Genomic DNA, 18,109 nt, shown 5'->3' on the forward strand with positions numbered 1-18,109 from the left:
TTCTTCCTTCAAGGCCATGTTGGGGACCGAGTTTTCTGTTTAGTCTTCCACTGCACATGGCTGATTGTCAGCTTCAGGAAAAGGGGCTCTGCAACTGAAGGAGAACCAGGATACAGGAAGCCAGCAGAGGGGCTCACCTCAGATCTGTTCTGTGGCTGGGAGGGCTGGATGCAGTCACCGACGCAAGCCTTGAACAAGCTGGCACGAAGAATTTTATAACATCGAATCAACAAAGGGCCTGCACCTTGGAAAGACTTTAGTAAAAAGGAACTGTATGAAGAGTGGGAGGAGAGTTTGAAACCAGCACCTTTCATCAGTCTGGTGGCGGTCAGCTTCTGTGGGCCTATTTCTCAGCTATGACATGGACTTGGTGATAGCTGCCCTTCTACATTCCCTGGGGTTTGGTACCAACATAGGCTCCTTTCTAGATCCCATCACATCCTTCCTTAGACTGGCTGTAGGACCCTGTTGAACAGATCCTGGACATGTCCTTACCATTGGTGGCCAGGCATACCAGCCCTGAGTCTTCATCAGATAAAGTGTTACTCCAAGAAATCTTCCCCAATAGATCATTCTTCCATTTTCTGTACCCCTGAAGCCTGGCTCAGCCCCAGGCTTACTGATAAAGGCACAACTTCAGCCCCCTAGGTGTGATGGGGAGAGAGGTGGGGGCTGTGGGAGCTTAGAGCAGGTGCATTTGACAAATGGAACTCAGGAAAACTTCCTGAAGAAGGGGTAAGGGGTGCGAGAGGGAACTATCTAGACTGAGACATGCAGTTTTGAAATGCCTGATGTCTCTGGGGGTTCTAGGAACAGCTGATGCCCTAGGGCAGGCCCTGGGGTGCCCCTGCCAAGGAGAGTTCAGGCTTGGGGCTGTTGAAAAGCAAGGTGGGCTGTGGGTGGAATGCTTGCTGCACTGGCAGGGTTGGAGGACTAGGTGCAGGGAGAGGAGGCATAGGTGGGTTGTGACCCAGGGCAGTGATGCCAGGGAGGGTGGATGTGGAGGGAGCCGCGGACAGCACGTGTCACTAATCATAAAACACTTTTTGAGGTCTGAAGTAGCATATTTACCATCTTACAGGTGGGGAAACTAAGGCACAAAGAGAATGATTTACATTCTCTGAGGGCATCAGGAGGGGAGCAGGCTGGGAGAGATGAGGCACTGGGAAGCTGGCCTTATTCCGGAGGTGGGAGGATGTGTGGCTGGAGGGGCACACAGGCACACTCAGCTTGTGGGAGATTATAACATGGGGCACCTTCTCAGAGTATCCTGCACCCCTGGCCACACCCTCTGAGGCAGTGGCTGGCGAAATGTGGGTCTCTCTACTGCTTGTTACTATTATGTGGGGTGAATCAGGCAGGTCTGTGAGACTGAGACATTGGAGATGGGTGGGACTCTATCCTGGCAGATCTATGATACTGGGATGACAGAGGCTGTACTCAGTGCCCTCTTATTGCTCTGCTCTGGGAGAATTTGGCTGAAGCATTTCTGTGCCCAGGCCTCCCTGGGGCATTGGTCTCAGGTCAGGAGTTTCCCTTCCTTACTCTCTCCCTCTCTACCTCCCTTCCTTTCCTTCCTCCTTTTACTGTCTTCCTTCTTTAACATCCTGGAAAAGCTAGACTGTCTTCTCCACAGCCTGCCTCATAGCCTCCATTCCTGCTGGCTTGTCAGGCTCTCCCTACCCCACATTGCTTCCCCTTGCCTCTGTGTGTTCCTATTTGCAATCTTACTATTCCATCAGCCATAAAACCCTTCCCAGTCTCTGGCACCTGACCAGCAGGTGCTCCCAACTCAGGACCTCTTTTTCCACAGAAGGGCTCCTGACTCCAAAGCTGTGACTTATGGGGAATGTGAGACTGCCTCAGTTTCTCCTCATGAGAGGGCAGGATGGGGATCTCCTCGTGGACTCAGCCTGCAGGTCAGCTTCAGCAGGGCAGAGCTGCTGCTTAGAGGAGTGAGACAAGATGGAGGCCAGTGCATCTTTCAGGCTGGGCACTGTCCTCTGCAGGGTCTGGTCCTATAGTGGTGTCTTGGTGAGCAGCCAGCTCTGCTCTGAGTGATGCTGGATCCTATCATGGCCCAACTTCTATTTGTAGGGAGGCCTTCTTTCTGTACCTCTCATATTGGACCTTCCTGGCGGTCAGAAAGAGCCAGGACATCTTGTTAGTGGATGGATGGTCCTGGGGAGTCTTGGTTGGGTTGTCAGCAAGGTATGGGATCCTCCTCCGCGTCCGATCCAGGCCAGGTGCACAAGTGTCCTGGACCACGGGCTGGCTGTACCTCGGCCCTCCAGCCTTCTGCCCCATCGCCAGCCCCTGGTCGCAGGCAGGTCGTCTGGGCCCCTCACCCACTGAGCGCAGCCTCCGCCTACTGCAGCTCGGCCCGGGGCTGCCGTCCGCGGCACCCTCGGGGCAGTAAATATTATATTACCGTAGGGTGTGCAGTACGTGACCTGAGACGGGCCCCGGGACTTAAGTTTCCCCGAGATGGAGCTCGCGCGCCGCTCCCCCCACCCTAAAAATTCAATTAAAAAAAATAACAGGAAAGACGCAGCGCGCCTAGGGCCTGCCAGAGCGGTGCCGCGGCGCTTCGGCGGTAATTGGTTCTGCATAGCTCGGGGAAATTGGCAGAAAAATAAATCAGCCAGGAGCCCGGAGTCCAGACGCTGCGGGGAGGGGGCGGGGGCTGCTTGCGGAGTAGGCCTGGCGCAGCGGCTTTGACGAATGTCCTGTTTGAGTGTCAAGGGCTCGGCCGTGGGGCGGGGAGGGGGCGGGCGGCCAGCCAGGAGGGTCCGGCTGGGGAGGGCGGGCACCGGGCCCACCCGCTCCTATGCACATACCAGCTCTCGGTGTGGAGCACCGGTCTGCGGAGCTTTTAGGGAGTTCCTGTGCGATGCGTCTGGGGTCAGCGTTCACTGCCCTCACACATGATTGAGTTTAAACTTAACTCCTCGCTTGGGGTTCAGCGGGGTGATTTGGGGGTCTGTGGTACCCCTAGCTGCGCTCGGAAGGCTTCCCAAAGCACAGGCAGGATTCTGGGAGGGCCGACTTGCGGCCGCCCGCCGCCGGGTGGATGCTTCTGTGTTCGTGGCTGCTGGCCTCTCCACAGCGTCTGCAGTAGCTAGTCGGGGGTCCATAAATTTCCTTCTTGGAAAAAGTGTGTGCCCAACACAAAAGTGATTTGTTTTAATATGGGGCAACTTAGCCTCAGGCTTCTGCCCTAGCAGACACAGGGGGCAGGAAAAGGACCCTCTGGGTTTTCTGAGAGGTTGCAGTGAGCTGGGGGATGGGATATTCATGTAAAAGAACCCATTAGATTGAAGTGAAAGATGAGTCCCCAAAGGATGGCCCAGAAGTGAAGATCCTGGAACTAAAACCCAGGGACTTCAGAGAGGTAGGCAGGAGAGGGCATGAGGAAGGTTTCCTGGAGGAGGCCAGCCACACAGAACTGTCAGAGCTGAGTAGGCACCCAGCAGGCAAGCAGAGGGCAGGGCCCCACAGGAGCATACACACACAGCATCCATAGTGTGTGCAGCCCTGATGAACATGTTCCACCTGTTCCTCACAGCCAGCCCCTGTGTGACATCCATGAGATACCCTCTGCCACTCACCTTGACCAGTACCTGTTCCGACTGAGAACACGTCACCTGAGCCAGATCACAGAAGCTGCCCTGGCCCTGAAGCTTGGCCACTGTGAGCTCCCTGCAGCCCTGGAGCAGGCTGAGGACTGGCTTCTGCGTCTCCGTGCCCTGGCTGAGGAGGTAGTGGATCCTGAAGGACCTTTTCTTTTAGCCTTCCTGCCTCTTGGAAAGTCAGTACCATCTATACCATGAACCAACCATGGGTTCATTGTTGGGGAATCTTGGACAGGTCACTTAACCTTTCTGAGCCTTAATATTTCCATTTGTAGAAGGAGGTGAGAATGTACTAGGATACTGATGGGGCCCAACACAGAGCCCAGTATACAGTAGGTTATTCAGTAAATTACCCTAGCCCACTGAAGGATGTCAGAGCAAGGGTGCCTGGCTCTAGGTCCCACGTTGAGGCCTGCTTCCCCAGGACAAGACTCCTTCTGACCCATTGGTGTCTCTGTGTGAGTAGTAAAGAGAGATGACACCCAGGAATATACAGAGAGAGGGTGTCTAGAACTAAGGACTGTTATAAGGGGATGGGGAAAGCCAGTAGGAAAGGTACAATGAATCCTGGAGGTTCCCTGGGCAAGGCTGCTGGCACGTGGCTGGTTCCCTGGGGCATGTCCTCATAGTGGTGGATTCCATCCCTCAGGCTTGTCACTGGCTGTCTCTGAGGCCTTGCTCCTGACCCTGACCTCCTCACACAGTATATGGCTGTTACTATATGGGAACTGGAGAGCCCTCCTCAGCATCTTCCCAGTGCCACCCCCTCCCCCAGACCTGAGGCCTTACTCTCTCTGAGGAGCCCCTAATCTGAGGTAGCTCCTACCTTTGTAAACCTGAACTTTCTCACATGTTAAATGAGGAGGTGCTTCCCAAGTCTGGGGCTACTGAGGGCATTCAGTGGGACAAAAGGCATTTGACATGTGAGGAGTGGGTCAGGACATAGGTCTGGCAACAGGCTTGGGTGGAGGCTTCTCTCCTTCATTGGAACTGGAGGACCAGTCCCCAGTCAGCCCCTCTCCAGAGTGTGTCATGGAATGCCTCGAGTCTAGGGACCTTGGGACCCTGTTCTGGGCTACTCGAACTTTCAGAGCCTAGTGTCTGCAGGCCCCAGGGTCCTAGGGTCAGCAGCAGGAGGAGCAAGGTTCATCTGGGAAGGCCACATCTTCTGAGGAACTGCAGCTGCCGCCACGCTGATGAAAAGGCTGATGTCTTAGTGGATGGCCCTGACCCTGACACTATCCACTGAGGAGAGAACCAGAACTCTGTGCTCCATGAAGGGGTTTCTTCTCAGAACCCATATTCAGCTCAGTGACATTTGGGGGACTCCTCATGTAAACTAGGGAGGCAAATGCAGGGCCAGGGTGAGTAGTGTGAGATGGAAGCTGGGTGAAGAGAAACCTTTGTGGCTTTCAAGTCAGAGATAAGGCATGGGTCTGGGCATGTCACTCTCCCCACTTTAACTGCTACCCTCTCTCCAGCCCCAGAACAGCCTGCCAGATATTGTCATCTGGATGCTTCAGGGTGACAAGCGTGTGGCCTACCAGCGGGTGCCCGCCCATGAAGTCCTCTTCTCCAGGCAGGGTGCCAGCTACTGCGGCAGAAACTGTGGGAAGCTGCAAACAATCTTTTTGAAAGTGAGTGTTCTTTCTGCCCAGGTCTCAGCACAGGGTCTCTCTTCTACTTCTTTCGGCTCCTCAGTCTGCTCTGGAACTATCTGAAAGTCCTCAGGCTCTATTCTTGGAAGGAGGGGGGAGTCTTTGGATAAAATAACTTTCTTTTTCTTCAGTTTCCCCCAAAGTTCCCAGACCCCATGCAGAGAGTCTTGCTGGGAGCTGGAACGTGATGTTGGAAGTGAACTAGGAAAATCAGGCATGGTGATGTGTGCCTGTAATCCCACCACTTGGGAGGTAGACCTGAGATGTGCCTGTAATCCCACCACTTGGGAGATAGAATCAGGAAGATGATGAGTTCAGGATCATCCTTGGGGAGTATTGAGTTTGATACCAGCCTGGGCTACATGAGATCCTGTCAGTGTCCCCCCCTCAAAAAAAAAAGGCAGGGGGGAGGTTCTCCCCTGAGAGAGACAGAGAGAGAGACAGAACAAGGCACCAAGACTTGATTGTTCACTGGGACTGGTCTCTTTCAAGAATCAGCCCCAATCTCTAGAGTCCTGCCTCAGTGGCCTAACCTCTAGCGGAAGCCAGACTGGGCTCAATTCTCTTGCAGAGTAGGCCAGGGTCTGTGACCTGGAAGCAAGTAGCCTAAAGCACACCCTTGCTCCCCATTATCTTCTTCCAGCACCTGCCCCCTTCACTAGGCTTTGGGGTTGGGTGATTGGGGAAGTGAGTGGGTGCTTATGGAGGGGGTCCCATCCCCTTCTCTGGGTGCATAGTGGGATGCAGAGTCTGGGCAGCTTTGATCACAGGCATGGCTAGATGATTTCTCACAGAAGTCTCACAGCACATATCCACAGTAGACACCCTGTCTGAGTGTGGTTCTCAGGGGCCAGGAAGCTAGTCGGCCCCTTACCACTTCTAGTTGCTCCCAATGGCTCTGCATTCAAGACCCCACCCCACCCCCCGCCACCAGCCTAAACAGTCTCCCTCCATCCCAACCTGGCCCATCTCACCAAAGCTCTACTGTGGCTGTCCCCTTCTCCACATCTTACTTCCCAGGACTTACTCCAGGAGGCCATTGTTGACCCATCTTGGCCTTGATCTTTCTGAGCAGTCTTCTGCTGGCTGCTGGCCAGCTATTCTTGTTACCCCTTGGGGTGAGAAGAGAAGACTGGCTTCAGCTTACAGTAGCTTATGTGAACAGATTACCAGGACTCAGAGCTCTGCGTGGCCTTGGGCAGGTCACCTAATCTCTCTGAATTGTCCATTTTTTCTTGTCTATACAATAATGAAGATGAGGCTGTTCACCTCACAGGACTGAGGACCGAATTTGACAACACAGGTACTGAGTCTTGAACAAGGTGGTCAATGGACATTTATTCCTTTCCCCCTCTGTTCTCCTTTTCCATTTGGGGCTTTCCCTTGCTCTACAGATGCAATGCTTGGAAGTCAGTCCTAAGCAGGACTAACCAGATAATCAACATATAGTGTCATTGACTCTTCAAAGGGGAAGACAGCTTTGCTTTGAGGGAAGGACTGGCACACATGAGAACATGTGCAAGTGTGTGTGTGTGTGTGTGTGTGTGTGTGTGTGTACACTGGGAAGGACACATGATCCTCTCACCTGCTCCTGGACCATCTGACATACGTTCTCCATGTGATCCTAACCTCCAGTCTGGCCTCAGATTTCCCTCTGAGGCCGATCCTCTCCTTGTGCATGCTGAGCACAGGGAGGCAGTGTGGGAGCAGGCTGGCAGGGCAGTGGGTGTGAGAGCAGAGGCAGGCTGTAGGCAGGCTTGGCAGACTCTGGAGCAGTACTGGTTCCAGCTCTGACCTCTTGGCTCTGCATCCTCTGAGGGAATGTGAGCTGAAAATGTTCCCTGAGTCTAAGCAAAGGAGGGGGGGTGGTATAGAATTGTTTCTCGAAGTCTTCCCCACTGAGTCTATGAGCCCTGCCAGTAGCTCCTGAGCAAGCTCTACAAAAATGTTGGCAGCAGGCAAGAGACCAAGAAAACATTGGTGTTCCTTAACTTAAACCAAAGTTGGAAAAAGTGAGCACCAGCAGAGGAGAGGAGCCCCAAACTAGACATTTCTTTATTTGCTGTTGCTATTTTGGGTTGGGCAGGCTGGCCCTGTCTGGGGGAGGGTGGTGGTGGGAAGCTTGAGGTGGAGGGGGAAGGGGGGTCAGGCATTCCTGCCATGTCCCTGGGGCTGGTGGCTTGGAGGGAAAAGACAGCTAGCCATCCTGTGGGAGGGGAGCAGAAGTGAACACTGCAGGGGGTTCCAGGGGCACAAGTAGGATCAGAGGTGCCTCTATGCCCATGATGGACCAAAAGAAGAAGGACTGGGGAATGGGAGGGTGTCCCCTAAGCATAGCCTGTACCCCTTCCTGGGCCTTCTCTATGCCTGGGCTCTCCCTCCAGGGTTCCAGGCCTTCCCCACTAGCTTGGGGGCCCTCACCTTGGCTTCTCAGCCTTTTCTGAACCAGTTCAGCCTTTTCTGAACCCGTCCATACTTCCTGTCTCTCTTGTTCAGCACCCAACCCCAAAGACACACTTCTCTGAATTCATTACACTTAAGGTGTGGTCCACCCTCTAGGGGACAGAGTGTCACTCTAAGAGCTCTGCTTCTCCTCAGGCTGTATCTGACCTTTGGTTTCAGTCACATGGCAAGGTAATCATATTTTTAAAATGTTGGGTTGTTGTGGTTATTCCATTTGGCAGAGCTTCTGAAAACTTCAGGGCAAAAAACAGCTGAACAGTGGTTAACATACTGATAAGCCCTTGAAAATGTGGGGATATTAGATGCTATACTGACGTCTAGCCAAAATGTAAACTACCGAAAATGAAACTAGGTGGTTTTAATTGCTTTCTCTCTTCTGGACCAGTGTCACTTCTCTGTTAAAGAGTCAGATTCTAGCTGGTGCTGTCCAGCATGGCAGCCATGTATAGCTATTCAAATTAGTTAACGCCAAAAAAAATGAAAACTTCAGTTCCCCAGTTATGTGAGCCATTTTTCAGATGGCTGGGCCTTGCAGATCTGAGCCATTTCCACTGTAGTGAAAAGTGGGATTCTAGATGATGGAAGTGAGAAGATGGTGGGAAAAGGGATTATCAGAGACCCTGTTGTACTCACGACTCCCATCCTCATGGAGCTCCTGTGTGGCTACTGTAGTCTTCTTTGATGAGCAGGAGTCTTGGTGGGGAAGAAACTTCTTAGTTACATGTCCCGCTTCTGTGACATTCAGTGAGGTCTTCCAACAGGGCACACCTGACTGGGTATTGGACTGGTGTGCCCAACCAACCCTGAGGGAACTGTCTGTGCTTCTCTGATCTCAGTATCCCACAGAGGGTGTGCCTGGGGCTCGCATGCCAGTGCAGATCCGAGTCAAGCTCTGGTTTGGGCTCTCTGTGGATGAGAAAGAATTCAATCAGTTTGCTGAAGGGAAGCTCTCTGTTTTTGCTGAAACGGTGAGTGCCCACCTGCTTACTTACCCCTGGGTCTCAGAGCTATGCAGCACCTCACCTTTCCTTCTTCTTTGGTCTACAGTATGAAAACCAGACAAAGCTGGCACTGGTCGGGAACTGGGGCACAACAGGCCTTACCTACCCTAAGTTTTCTGACGTCACAGGCAAGATCAAGCTACCAAAGGATAGCTTTCGCCCCTCAGCCGGTTGGACCTGGGCAGGAGACTGGTTCGTGTGTCCAGAGAAGACGTGAGTGGTGGGCCCAGGGTCCTGGAGGGCCAGGCCAGAGCGCCCAACAGTGGTTACCCCTTCCTTATGCCTTGGTCCCTTGTCTGAAGTCCTCAGTTCTGTGAATACATCTGCCGGCTCCTTGCTGGTCATAAGCACTGTTCTTTGGATCCTCCTGAGACTGGAGCTCATCAGAACTCAGAAAGTCCTTTATGTGGCTGAGGAAATGGCTCAGTGCGTAAAACATTTGCTACAGAAGCATGAGATCCTGAGTTCAAATCCCTAGAACCTCTGATAAAGCCCGGCACAGTCGTATGTGTCTGTGCTTCTGTGGGAAGATGGGAGGCAGAGACAGGAGAGTTCCCAGAAGCCAGCTAGCCAGGTGTACTCAGGGTAAACAACAAAGAGAAGAACTTGTCTCAAACAAGGACAGGTGAGGACTGACACCCAAGCTTGTCCTCTAACTTCCACATGCATGCCATTGTATGTGTGCACCCCCCAAACCTGTACCCATACGCATATGAATGGACAGACAGACATGCAAGGTCGTTTATTTTTAATTTTGCCTTGTAGTTTGCACCCAATCCTGTGGCCTTGTCCTCCATGATAGAACATACTCGCGTTCATGTTCCAGGCAGCTCACATGTTCCCTGAGTGGTGCCAAGTCATGCAGTCCCTATACATTGCTGGCTCTGCTACTCTCTCCTCTGTCTTGCAGTTGGTTGACATTCAGCAGCTTAAAAAAAAAAAAAACTTGCAGTAGAACACAGAGCCAAATATCAAGTCTTCAGTGCCTAGTTTGATGACATTTTATTTCTGCTATCTGTTGAGCTTTGTGCCTTTCCCTGGTCTCCTTTCTCTTCCTTTATCTCAGGTAACACATTCTTTGGTCAGTGACCATCCCTAGTTGTCTTGGGCCTCCTTTTGGCTTTCTGTCCTGGTTTCTCTGCACTGCCCCTTCCATCTGTCCTGCAGCAAGGTTGACTGTGTAGGTGGGCTGAGGCAGAGGATGCGTGGGGTGTCCTCAGTGAGCCTCTGAACATCCTCTCCCACAGCCTGCTCCACGATGCTGATGCTGGTCATCTGAGCTTTGTGGAGGAGGTGTTTGAGAACCAGACCCGGCTCCCTGGAGGCCAGTGGATCTACATGAGTGACAACTACACAGATGTGGTGAGGGGTGCTCCAGGCGGGTGGCGTCAGCTTTCCCTCGAGTCCTGGACATTTGTGCCATGGGATCTATGGCGCAGAAGGATTCTTCCCTGTTCTCACCTGCTCAGCTTCTGTGCTCTGCCCTCCAGAGGGATGGCGACCCTGAGTCACATGGCTACGTAGTCTGTATCTTCTCACACTTGCCTGTCCTGTCTTTAGAATGGGGAGAAGGTGCTTCCAAAGGATGACATTGAGTGTCCACTGGGCTGGAAATGGGAAGATGAAGAATGGTCCACAGATCTGAATCGAGCTGTCGACGAGCAAGGTGGGAACACAAAACTCGGGACCCCATCTTAGCAAGCTTCCAGGTGTGTCAGTGGGACAGCTGAAGGCCACAGGCCCTGGCCTGACCTTCACTGTGCTACTTCACCTGGGGCCTTCCTGAAGGCGTCCCCACTTCAAGCTGCTAGTTAGGCAGAGTTTCAGCTGCTCAGGGATTAAGTGTGCCCCATATGGACAGATAACCCAGGAGAGATGGGGGTTTATTGACAATGACTGACAGGTGCCTTCTCCTAGGCTGGGAGTACAGCATCATCATTCCTCCAGACCGAAAGCCAAGGCACTGGGTTCCTGCTGAGAAGATGTATTACACTCACCGCCGGCGGCGCTGGGTCCGCCTGCGCAGGAGAGACCTCAGCCAGATGGAGGCATTGAAGAGGGTGAGGCTGAGAGAGATGGATGCCAGTGGGACCTCTGGATGGAGGAGGCCAGGGGACACAGGCTAGACATGTGAAAGTGCATGCAGCATGTACAGGCACATGAGACCCAATGGATTCACTGACAGGACACAAACAGATGAACCCAACTCACACACAGATCAACCCAAAATACATATCACACCCTGCACACATAGATCACACCCTGCACAGATCTCATACAGCATATAGATCTCACACAGCACATATATCTTACCATCACACAGACCATATCAACACATAGGTCACACCAGCACACAGATCACACTCTACATACAGATCTTACTCCACACACAGATCACACCAGCACGTAACTTTCACCTAGCATGCAGAGCACACCCAGCATGCAGATCACACTCTGTGTACAGATCACACCAGCAAATAGATCATACCAGCACACAGATAACACCAGCACTCAGATCTCATTCTGCATACAGCTCACATCAGCACACAGATCAGACCAGCACACAGATTACACCCAGCACACAGATCAGACCAGCACACATCTCACCTGGCACACAAATCATAGCTTGCTTACAGATAATACCTAGAACACATGTATCACATACAGAATACACAGATCATCTCTGGTGCTCACACTTGTCTGCAGACACACAGAACCGATACAGATGTCTAAGTGTTGCACGAGTTCACCTCAAGAATTCACTCAGTCTCAGAAGGCTCTAGGATATCAACAGGAAATGCCTTGGGCCTGGTGTCCTAGAGGGAGACTCCATGACATGGAGTTTGTGCTCTTGGGGCAAGGCTGTCGCCTGGTGGTGTCCCTTGAGCCTCACAGATCCTCCTCACCTGGAGACAGGGGAAGTAATCTGTACCCTCTTAGCTGTCTGCCATCACTGAGGGTGGCTGAGCTATGCTGGGACATAGGTCTCCACAGGGAAGTAGCTTCCTGGTGGTGGGCCAGGCCTTGGAGCCCACAGGCCTGGCCACTGGAGATGAGTCACAGCATGAGCATGTTGGCTGTGAAGGGCCAAGTGAGCTCTATCATTGGTCACCTGAGAATGTTATAGAACACAGGACAGACCCATAGTGCTCTTATATGAGCACACATGATCACATGCACTATCCCCAGAATGGTTGGATACACATGCTCAGCCCAATCTCAGCATCTGACTCCCCTAGGTCCTTTTTGCTCTGCCCTTCCTTCCCAAGGGCACATTTGGATTTTAGTGGTAGATCAGGCTTCCTCTGTGTCTAAGCACAGCTTTTGGTGGGACCTAGCTTCCATCTTTTTCCTTCGAGCATCTAGAGAAGGATGACTGGGCTCTGGAGAGACATATAGGTTTTGGACAAGCAGCTGCGAACCAGACCAACAGATGTTTTCTGTGGAGGACACCCAGTTGTCAGAGGTGTGGGCCTTGCCTGGGATGATGTCTAAGGACAGTGTCAGGTCACTGTCTTCTAGGGGCCAGGGCCAGGTGCTTCTAGGTTCCTGATGGGAAGGGATCCATTTGGAGGTGAGGCAGGGGTCCCTCACAGTTGGCCCAGGTCCTGTGTCCTAGGGAGAAGCAGTCTGACCTTGGGAAGCAGGCACTTTGTTTTGCCTCTGAACTGAAGACCCACTTTCATGTTTAGAAGTCAAGATATAAAGAAGAAAAAGGAAATGACAAAAAGCTCGGATTCATGTAGTCCACCCCTAGTTCAAATAAACAGCCCAAAGCCCAGTGTCTAGTCCTGCTGTCATCTGCCTTCTGCCCACTTCCTTAGCTTCCCTATGGCCTAGGAACTTCCACTCCTGCCTGGATTTCCCACTCAAAGCTGCTCAAAGCCACACTCTTCCAGGTGGCTCTCCCAGGTTTACCCCTCGGAATCATGTGTCCCTCCTTCTAAGCAGCCTGCTCTCTTATGCAGCACAGGCAGGCAGAGGCCCAGGGTGAGGGCTGGGAGTACGCCTCTCTGTTTGGCTGGAAGTTCCACCTTGAGTACCGCAAGACGGATGCCTTCCGCCGACGCCGCTGGCGCCGCCGCATGGAGCCACTAGAGAAGACCGGGCCTGCAGCCGTGTTTGCCCTTGAGGGGGCTCTGGTACGTAGGACTGTGTCTGCCTGAGCTTGGTAGGGGTGCAGCTTGCCTTCTTAAAACTGACATGGGACGGGCATGGAGCCCTTAGAGTCAGGGCTTTTAGACAGAACACTGGCCAGCTATCCTGGCTTTGATCCCTGTCAGGTGGCATGTGGGGAGAGTAAGCAGCAGTCTGGGTGTCTTTCTAAAGACAACTTCCTTCTTGGCACTGGAAGACAATGCTGTTTCCCTGAGTGTGAAGATGAGAGTTGCGGGTTGGGGGCTGGCCTCTGACTATCTCACCAGGTAGCAAAGCCAAGGAACTTGGAGATTCTTGCAGACATGGGCTGGTGTGGATGGGAGGAGAGGCCTCAGCCCAACCCATAAGAGGGGCCAGAGAGGTCTGGGGACCCTAACATGTCCTTGATAAGACTCAATTCTCGTGAGGTGGAGGCTTCCCTAGGGACTTGGGGGAGACCTTAGAAAGGGAAGTCCTGGATGGATGGATGTCTTGCTCCTGTGGCACTTTCTATAGCCAATGATACCAGGGGTCAGCTCAAGATACTCAAGATGTGGATGATGGGCTTCCCAAAAGAGATGATGGGAGTCGGAACAGGAACACTTGGAGCCAGCACACAGCCTGTTCTCTGCTCTACTGGTGTGAGGCTCTTGGGGACAGGATGAGAGGGCTGAATGAGACCCCCACTTCTGAAATCCATCCAGGACAATATACTCACTCTTTGTGGGGGCTTTGGGGTGTGACCCTGGGGAGCAAGTCCCGCTTTTACAGCCGGTGGGACACAAAACCATTTGAGTGCAGCCAGTGCATATGAACATATCCATGGGTCATCTCTGAGGCCTGTGGGGATCTGTGGGTGGGCCCAGGAAGTGATGAGTGAACACAGAGAAGGGAGCAGAAGCTAGCCATGGCCCCAAAGAGGCCCTTAATTTCAGCCTTAACTGAGAGCCAGTTCCAGTTGTGGAAATGCAGGAGAGGAAGCCTTCTGGTGGCAAGCCTTCTGGTGACAGCAGCCTGTGATAGGCATACAGTGAGCCTTCTCTAGTCCTAGGTGAAGCCTGAAGGAGAAACAACTTACTGGGCTCTGGGCCTCTGAACAGCTGTCAGCCAGGGCAGGAGAAGGTAAGATGGAGCTGTGGCCTGCGTGGAGCAGGGCTGGTACTCAGTGACTGTTTTTGTTCTGCATTGGGCCTGGCCTGGTCACTGGGCAGGGCCTAAAGGTGTTCCTGTGGATGAGGCTGAGGTAGTGGAAGAAGAACTTGAGGAAGGCCAGGCAAACACCCAAGGGTAGGATTCAGGACCATAAGAGACTAGAGGCTGAGGAGATGGCTTAGTGGATAAAGTGCTTGCTGTGTAAGTCTGAGGGTCTGTGTTTGATTCCCAGCACCCACATTAAAAAACTGGGTATGATGATATGTGCTTGTAATTCTTGTGCTGAGGAGGTAGAGACAGGAAGATCCCTGGGGCTCACTGACCATCCAGCTTAGCTTAATCATTGGGCCCCAGGTCTCAGTCAGAGACTCTCTCAAAAGACAAGGTGGATATGAAGATTCTATTCAAACCAGCCCATGATAACGGAGATGGAGGCTTTGAGTCTCAGCTGGGAAGTACCCTGGAGGGGAGCCAGGAGTTAAGGTAGCAGGAAATTGAGGTTTTGGGGACGTCCAGCGACTTTTCTTTGTCTAGGCCTTCATTTCATATTGGCTTTCTTCCTGGTAGCAATGATGGTGCTGCTGAACAAGGCATACCACATCCTCACAGCCACGGTATTCTGCTAGACAAAGGCATCCAATCCACCTCCCAGATGGAGAGACCAGGGCGATGCTTTTCAAGTCTAGGAAGGGACTGGCTTTGCCCGGTTGTGTGTGTGAGCCAGGCCCTGCACCTGGGGAGAGGGGTGGAAGGCTCTAATTGGCCACATCCTTGCTGTGTGATTGACAGCAGTACCAAGTTTGAGAGAGGACTTCTGAAAAGGAAAAGAAAGAGAGCAGGTCCAGGTCTTACCAATGGACAGTAGGGAGCCAGGGGCACGGAATAGGTGGAGATGGGGGCCGTTGAGCAGAGGAGACCTCTGGTTGGAGCAGGGATTTGGGACCGTGGGTCACATAGTTATGGAAGGTAGCTGAGAGGGAGAATCTCCCATCAGAAGATGCAGGGACAAGTTAACCTGAGGAGGGAGCTGTAGGACCAAGGTGGTAGGAGGTGGAGTAGCAGAGTATAGGGAAGACATGGGGGTGTCAGAGGCTCAACCAGGTAGATGGAGAAGCAGTGTGAGTTCTAGGGTGTGGGGTGAGCCTGGGGATACTATGTGTTTAAGGTTGGCCCTGGCAAGTCTGACACCTGGTTGGTTGCAAGAGAAAGGCAGATCTGGAGGGCAGGGGAGCAGGAGGGGAAGGGCGCAAGACCAGAGGTGCCCAGAGACATATGGATGGAGGTGGGTGCAGGAACTGGCCAGGACATGGAAAAGGAAGGTGAGCAAAGCTGAGGGGGATGTGTAGCTGAGTTTTCCTGACATGGTGACTGGGGGATGGAGTGCAGGTGGTGCTGGGGGTTTTCCAAAAGCAGAGAAATGAGCCTGTTTGTTCTGCATGTGGGAGAGGATGTCATGGAGGACCACGGAAGTCAACTGTCACATTGACAGCTGTGGAAGGTGATGGAGTGCAATTCATTTGTGATTGGCCTATAACACACAGAAAGAACCTGCCCTAGGAAGTCCTCCCTATTCCTGGGGAACATGGCGGATGTGGAGAACCTGAGGGAGATGGATGATGGTTTGCTAGGGTGGATCCTGCAGAATTCTGAAAGCCCTTAGGAAAGGTTCAGCTTCTGGACAGAGCCACAGCTCTATTTGATAATCACTGTCTAGATCACTCTGTACCTGAATGAATGGATCCCTCTCAGACCCGATAGACACTCATGGTCATACCCTACAGCCTCCCATACCACACCCTCCTTCCACAGTCACCACATTATTCCTGCCAGGTCAAAGGACAAGCCAGGCTCCAATCCTTGAACTCACTGTGCTTGCCCTGGGACATTCTGATGTACCAACCAGGGACTGGGGCAAAGCTCACTTTCTGTCTTGGGGCAGATAGTTCATTGTTCTGTTACCAGGACTGTACTTCCATTCTGAACATTGGCCCCTTCCCATGGTCCTGGTGTCTGTTCATATCCACCGCCCCCCCCCCCCACTGTATCTGCCTCCTACACCTTTGGGATGGTTACCTCATTTGCAGAAGGAGTCACATCTTAGCATCACTGAAAGGATTAGCAGTGATGCAGGTTAAGAGCTGCTTCTCACGGTAATAAGCAGAGAGGTCAACCAGGGACCTGTTACAATGCTGGCTCTGATGCAGTGTCCGGGTGGGGCCCAAGAGTCTCCATGTCTACGTGATGTTGCTGCTGCTGGCTGAGTAATGAGGACAAGGATGGAGTGCATTATGAGATAATGAGGGGCTCACACTGCCCGCCCCCCTTTTCTGAGAGAGGCTGGGTGTGTGACCAGAGTCCTGGATAGGGAGGGGCAATGTGACTTGTTCTCCTGCCCTTTGGTAGATTTGATACTGGGGACTTGGCCCGTGGGGAGTCCCCATGGGATTTAGAATTGGAAAAGAGGTGCTCATACATGAGTGTGAACAAGCCCATTGCAACCTGCATCTTTGACATGATAAAGTCTTTCCAGAGTTACCATACTATCAAGGGAGGCTACTTGGAGGAGGGTACCTGGAGGAGGGTACTGGAGAGGGACCTTAAAAGGGACAGGGAAGGACTGGGGGTGGGGTTGAGGGAGCCTCCTGGGAACCTGCGGATTTTGAATGCCTGGGTCTTGAGGATCAGGCCTTGCCTCCTACCACCCCTCCCTGGCTCATGCATCCTAGGCAGGCTGACCTGGGCTTCCAGCTCCCTCTGGAAAGCTTCTTGTTGGAAGACAGACCCTGTCTGCTCGTTAGCACTAGCAGCCTTTCCCTGAAACCTTCTGCAGGGGCCAAGCCTGGCTCCCTCCGCAGAGCGGGAGGCCCTGGCTCTGTCTGCTAGCGTCTGCTGTCTCCATCCCGCGCATTATTTTATTTTTGTATTATTCTTTTTCCAGCTAATATCCTGGCATTCCCAAAGACACCGGGTTTCATAATCTTCCTGGCGTTCCCAGGGAGCTGGGAATCTGAGCACAAAGCCGCTATTATAGTGTGTTCCATCAGCCTCCCTCTCCTTGCCCCACACCCCTGCTGCAGCCGCAGCCACCACTGCCGGCTCCCACCCAGTCACCCCCTCCTGACGCCACCGGTCTCTCTGGGAACTCTGGGAACTCTGCAGGGATGAGCTCATGGAATCTGTCCTGTTGCCCTTGCCCTGGGCCTGCCCTCCAGGCACGAGGATTTTTCCAAGCCCAGCCTCTGCACTTAGCCCTTCGAGCTTCCCGAGCTGTAGAGGCAGCCTGACCTGGATGGAGGGAGGGAGGAGACGGGCCTGAAGCTGGCTGCCTTGGAGCCTTCTAGGGCTGGGAAAGACTTTCATGTTCAAAGGTGCCTCATCAACTGCCTTCAGAGCTGTGGGAGCCTTGGGAAGCTGAGTGCAAAGTTTGTGTGTGTGTGTGTGTGTGTGTGTGTGTGTGTGTACATATGCATGCATGTATGTGCGTGTGTGTTCTCCTGTCTTTTGGTGTATCTGATAGTGTACTTTTGTGTCTGTGATGGCTAAATTCTGGTGTCCAACCCCTGGCTTTATCTATTCCTTCAGTGCCTCCAAATTCCCAAAGAGAAGAATTATTAAGTCTATTTAACCATGTGCCAGAAACCAGTCAGAGAGGTTTGCAAGTTGCCTTGCTATATCCCACAGTGACCTCAGTAGACTGGTTAGTGACATTAGCCCATTTTACAGTTGAGGCAACGGAGGCTCTGGACCTAGTAATCAGAAAAACAGTAATAAGAAAATGTGGATGCTGGTCAGAGTAGTCATAGCTCAGGGACTCAGTAACCACACCTGGCTTATGCTGGCCCTCACACTGGGCAGTAGAGCTATGGGGCTTCACTGTCCCTGCAGATGTCTTTCCAGATAATACAACAGAAGAAACATGCCTGCAGCAGCCCTGGGACTTCAGTAAAGACAGATGGCTCCCCTGTCCCCATCTCCCCTAGGCACCCTCTGACCCTTGTCCAGACTGCCAACTGGTGCTTGAACGTTTCACTTCTGCTAGGGCACCTCTCTCCTACCCCACCAA

The 18,109-nt window shown here is 52.7% G+C and overlaps 1 protein-coding gene across 16 annotated transcripts in view; it reads left to right on the plus strand.

Moving 5' to 3' along the window:
• The window catches only part of Dysf (dysferlin), a 216,495-nt gene that overhangs the window by 99,179 nt on the left and 99,207 nt on the right, over positions 1 to 18,109 (plus strand). For all 16 annotated transcript variants that reach the window (XM_029559433.1, XM_008824703.2, XM_008824706.2 and 13 more), the window contains 8 exons: positions 3,569 to 3,761; positions 5,117 to 5,272; positions 8,593 to 8,724; positions 8,804 to 8,970; positions 10,005 to 10,119; positions 10,318 to 10,423; positions 10,675 to 10,817; positions 12,726 to 12,899. In XM_029559433.1, the coding sequence (XP_029415293.1) occupies positions 3,569 to 3,761; positions 5,117 to 5,272; positions 8,593 to 8,724; positions 8,804 to 8,970; positions 10,005 to 10,119; positions 10,318 to 10,423; positions 10,675 to 10,817; positions 12,726 to 12,899 (1,186 nt within the window). The remainder of the gene's footprint in view (positions 1 to 3,568; positions 3,762 to 5,116; positions 5,273 to 8,592; positions 8,725 to 8,803; positions 8,971 to 10,004; positions 10,120 to 10,317; positions 10,424 to 10,674; positions 10,818 to 12,725; positions 12,900 to 18,109) is intronic.

This window comes from Nannospalax galili, unplaced genomic scaffold (genome assembly GCF_000622305.1).
Source record: "Nannospalax galili isolate Female #2095 unplaced genomic scaffold, S.galili_v1.0 scaffold389, whole genome shotgun sequence".
NCBI lineage: Eukaryota > Metazoa > Chordata > Mammalia > Rodentia > Spalacidae > Nannospalax > Nannospalax galili.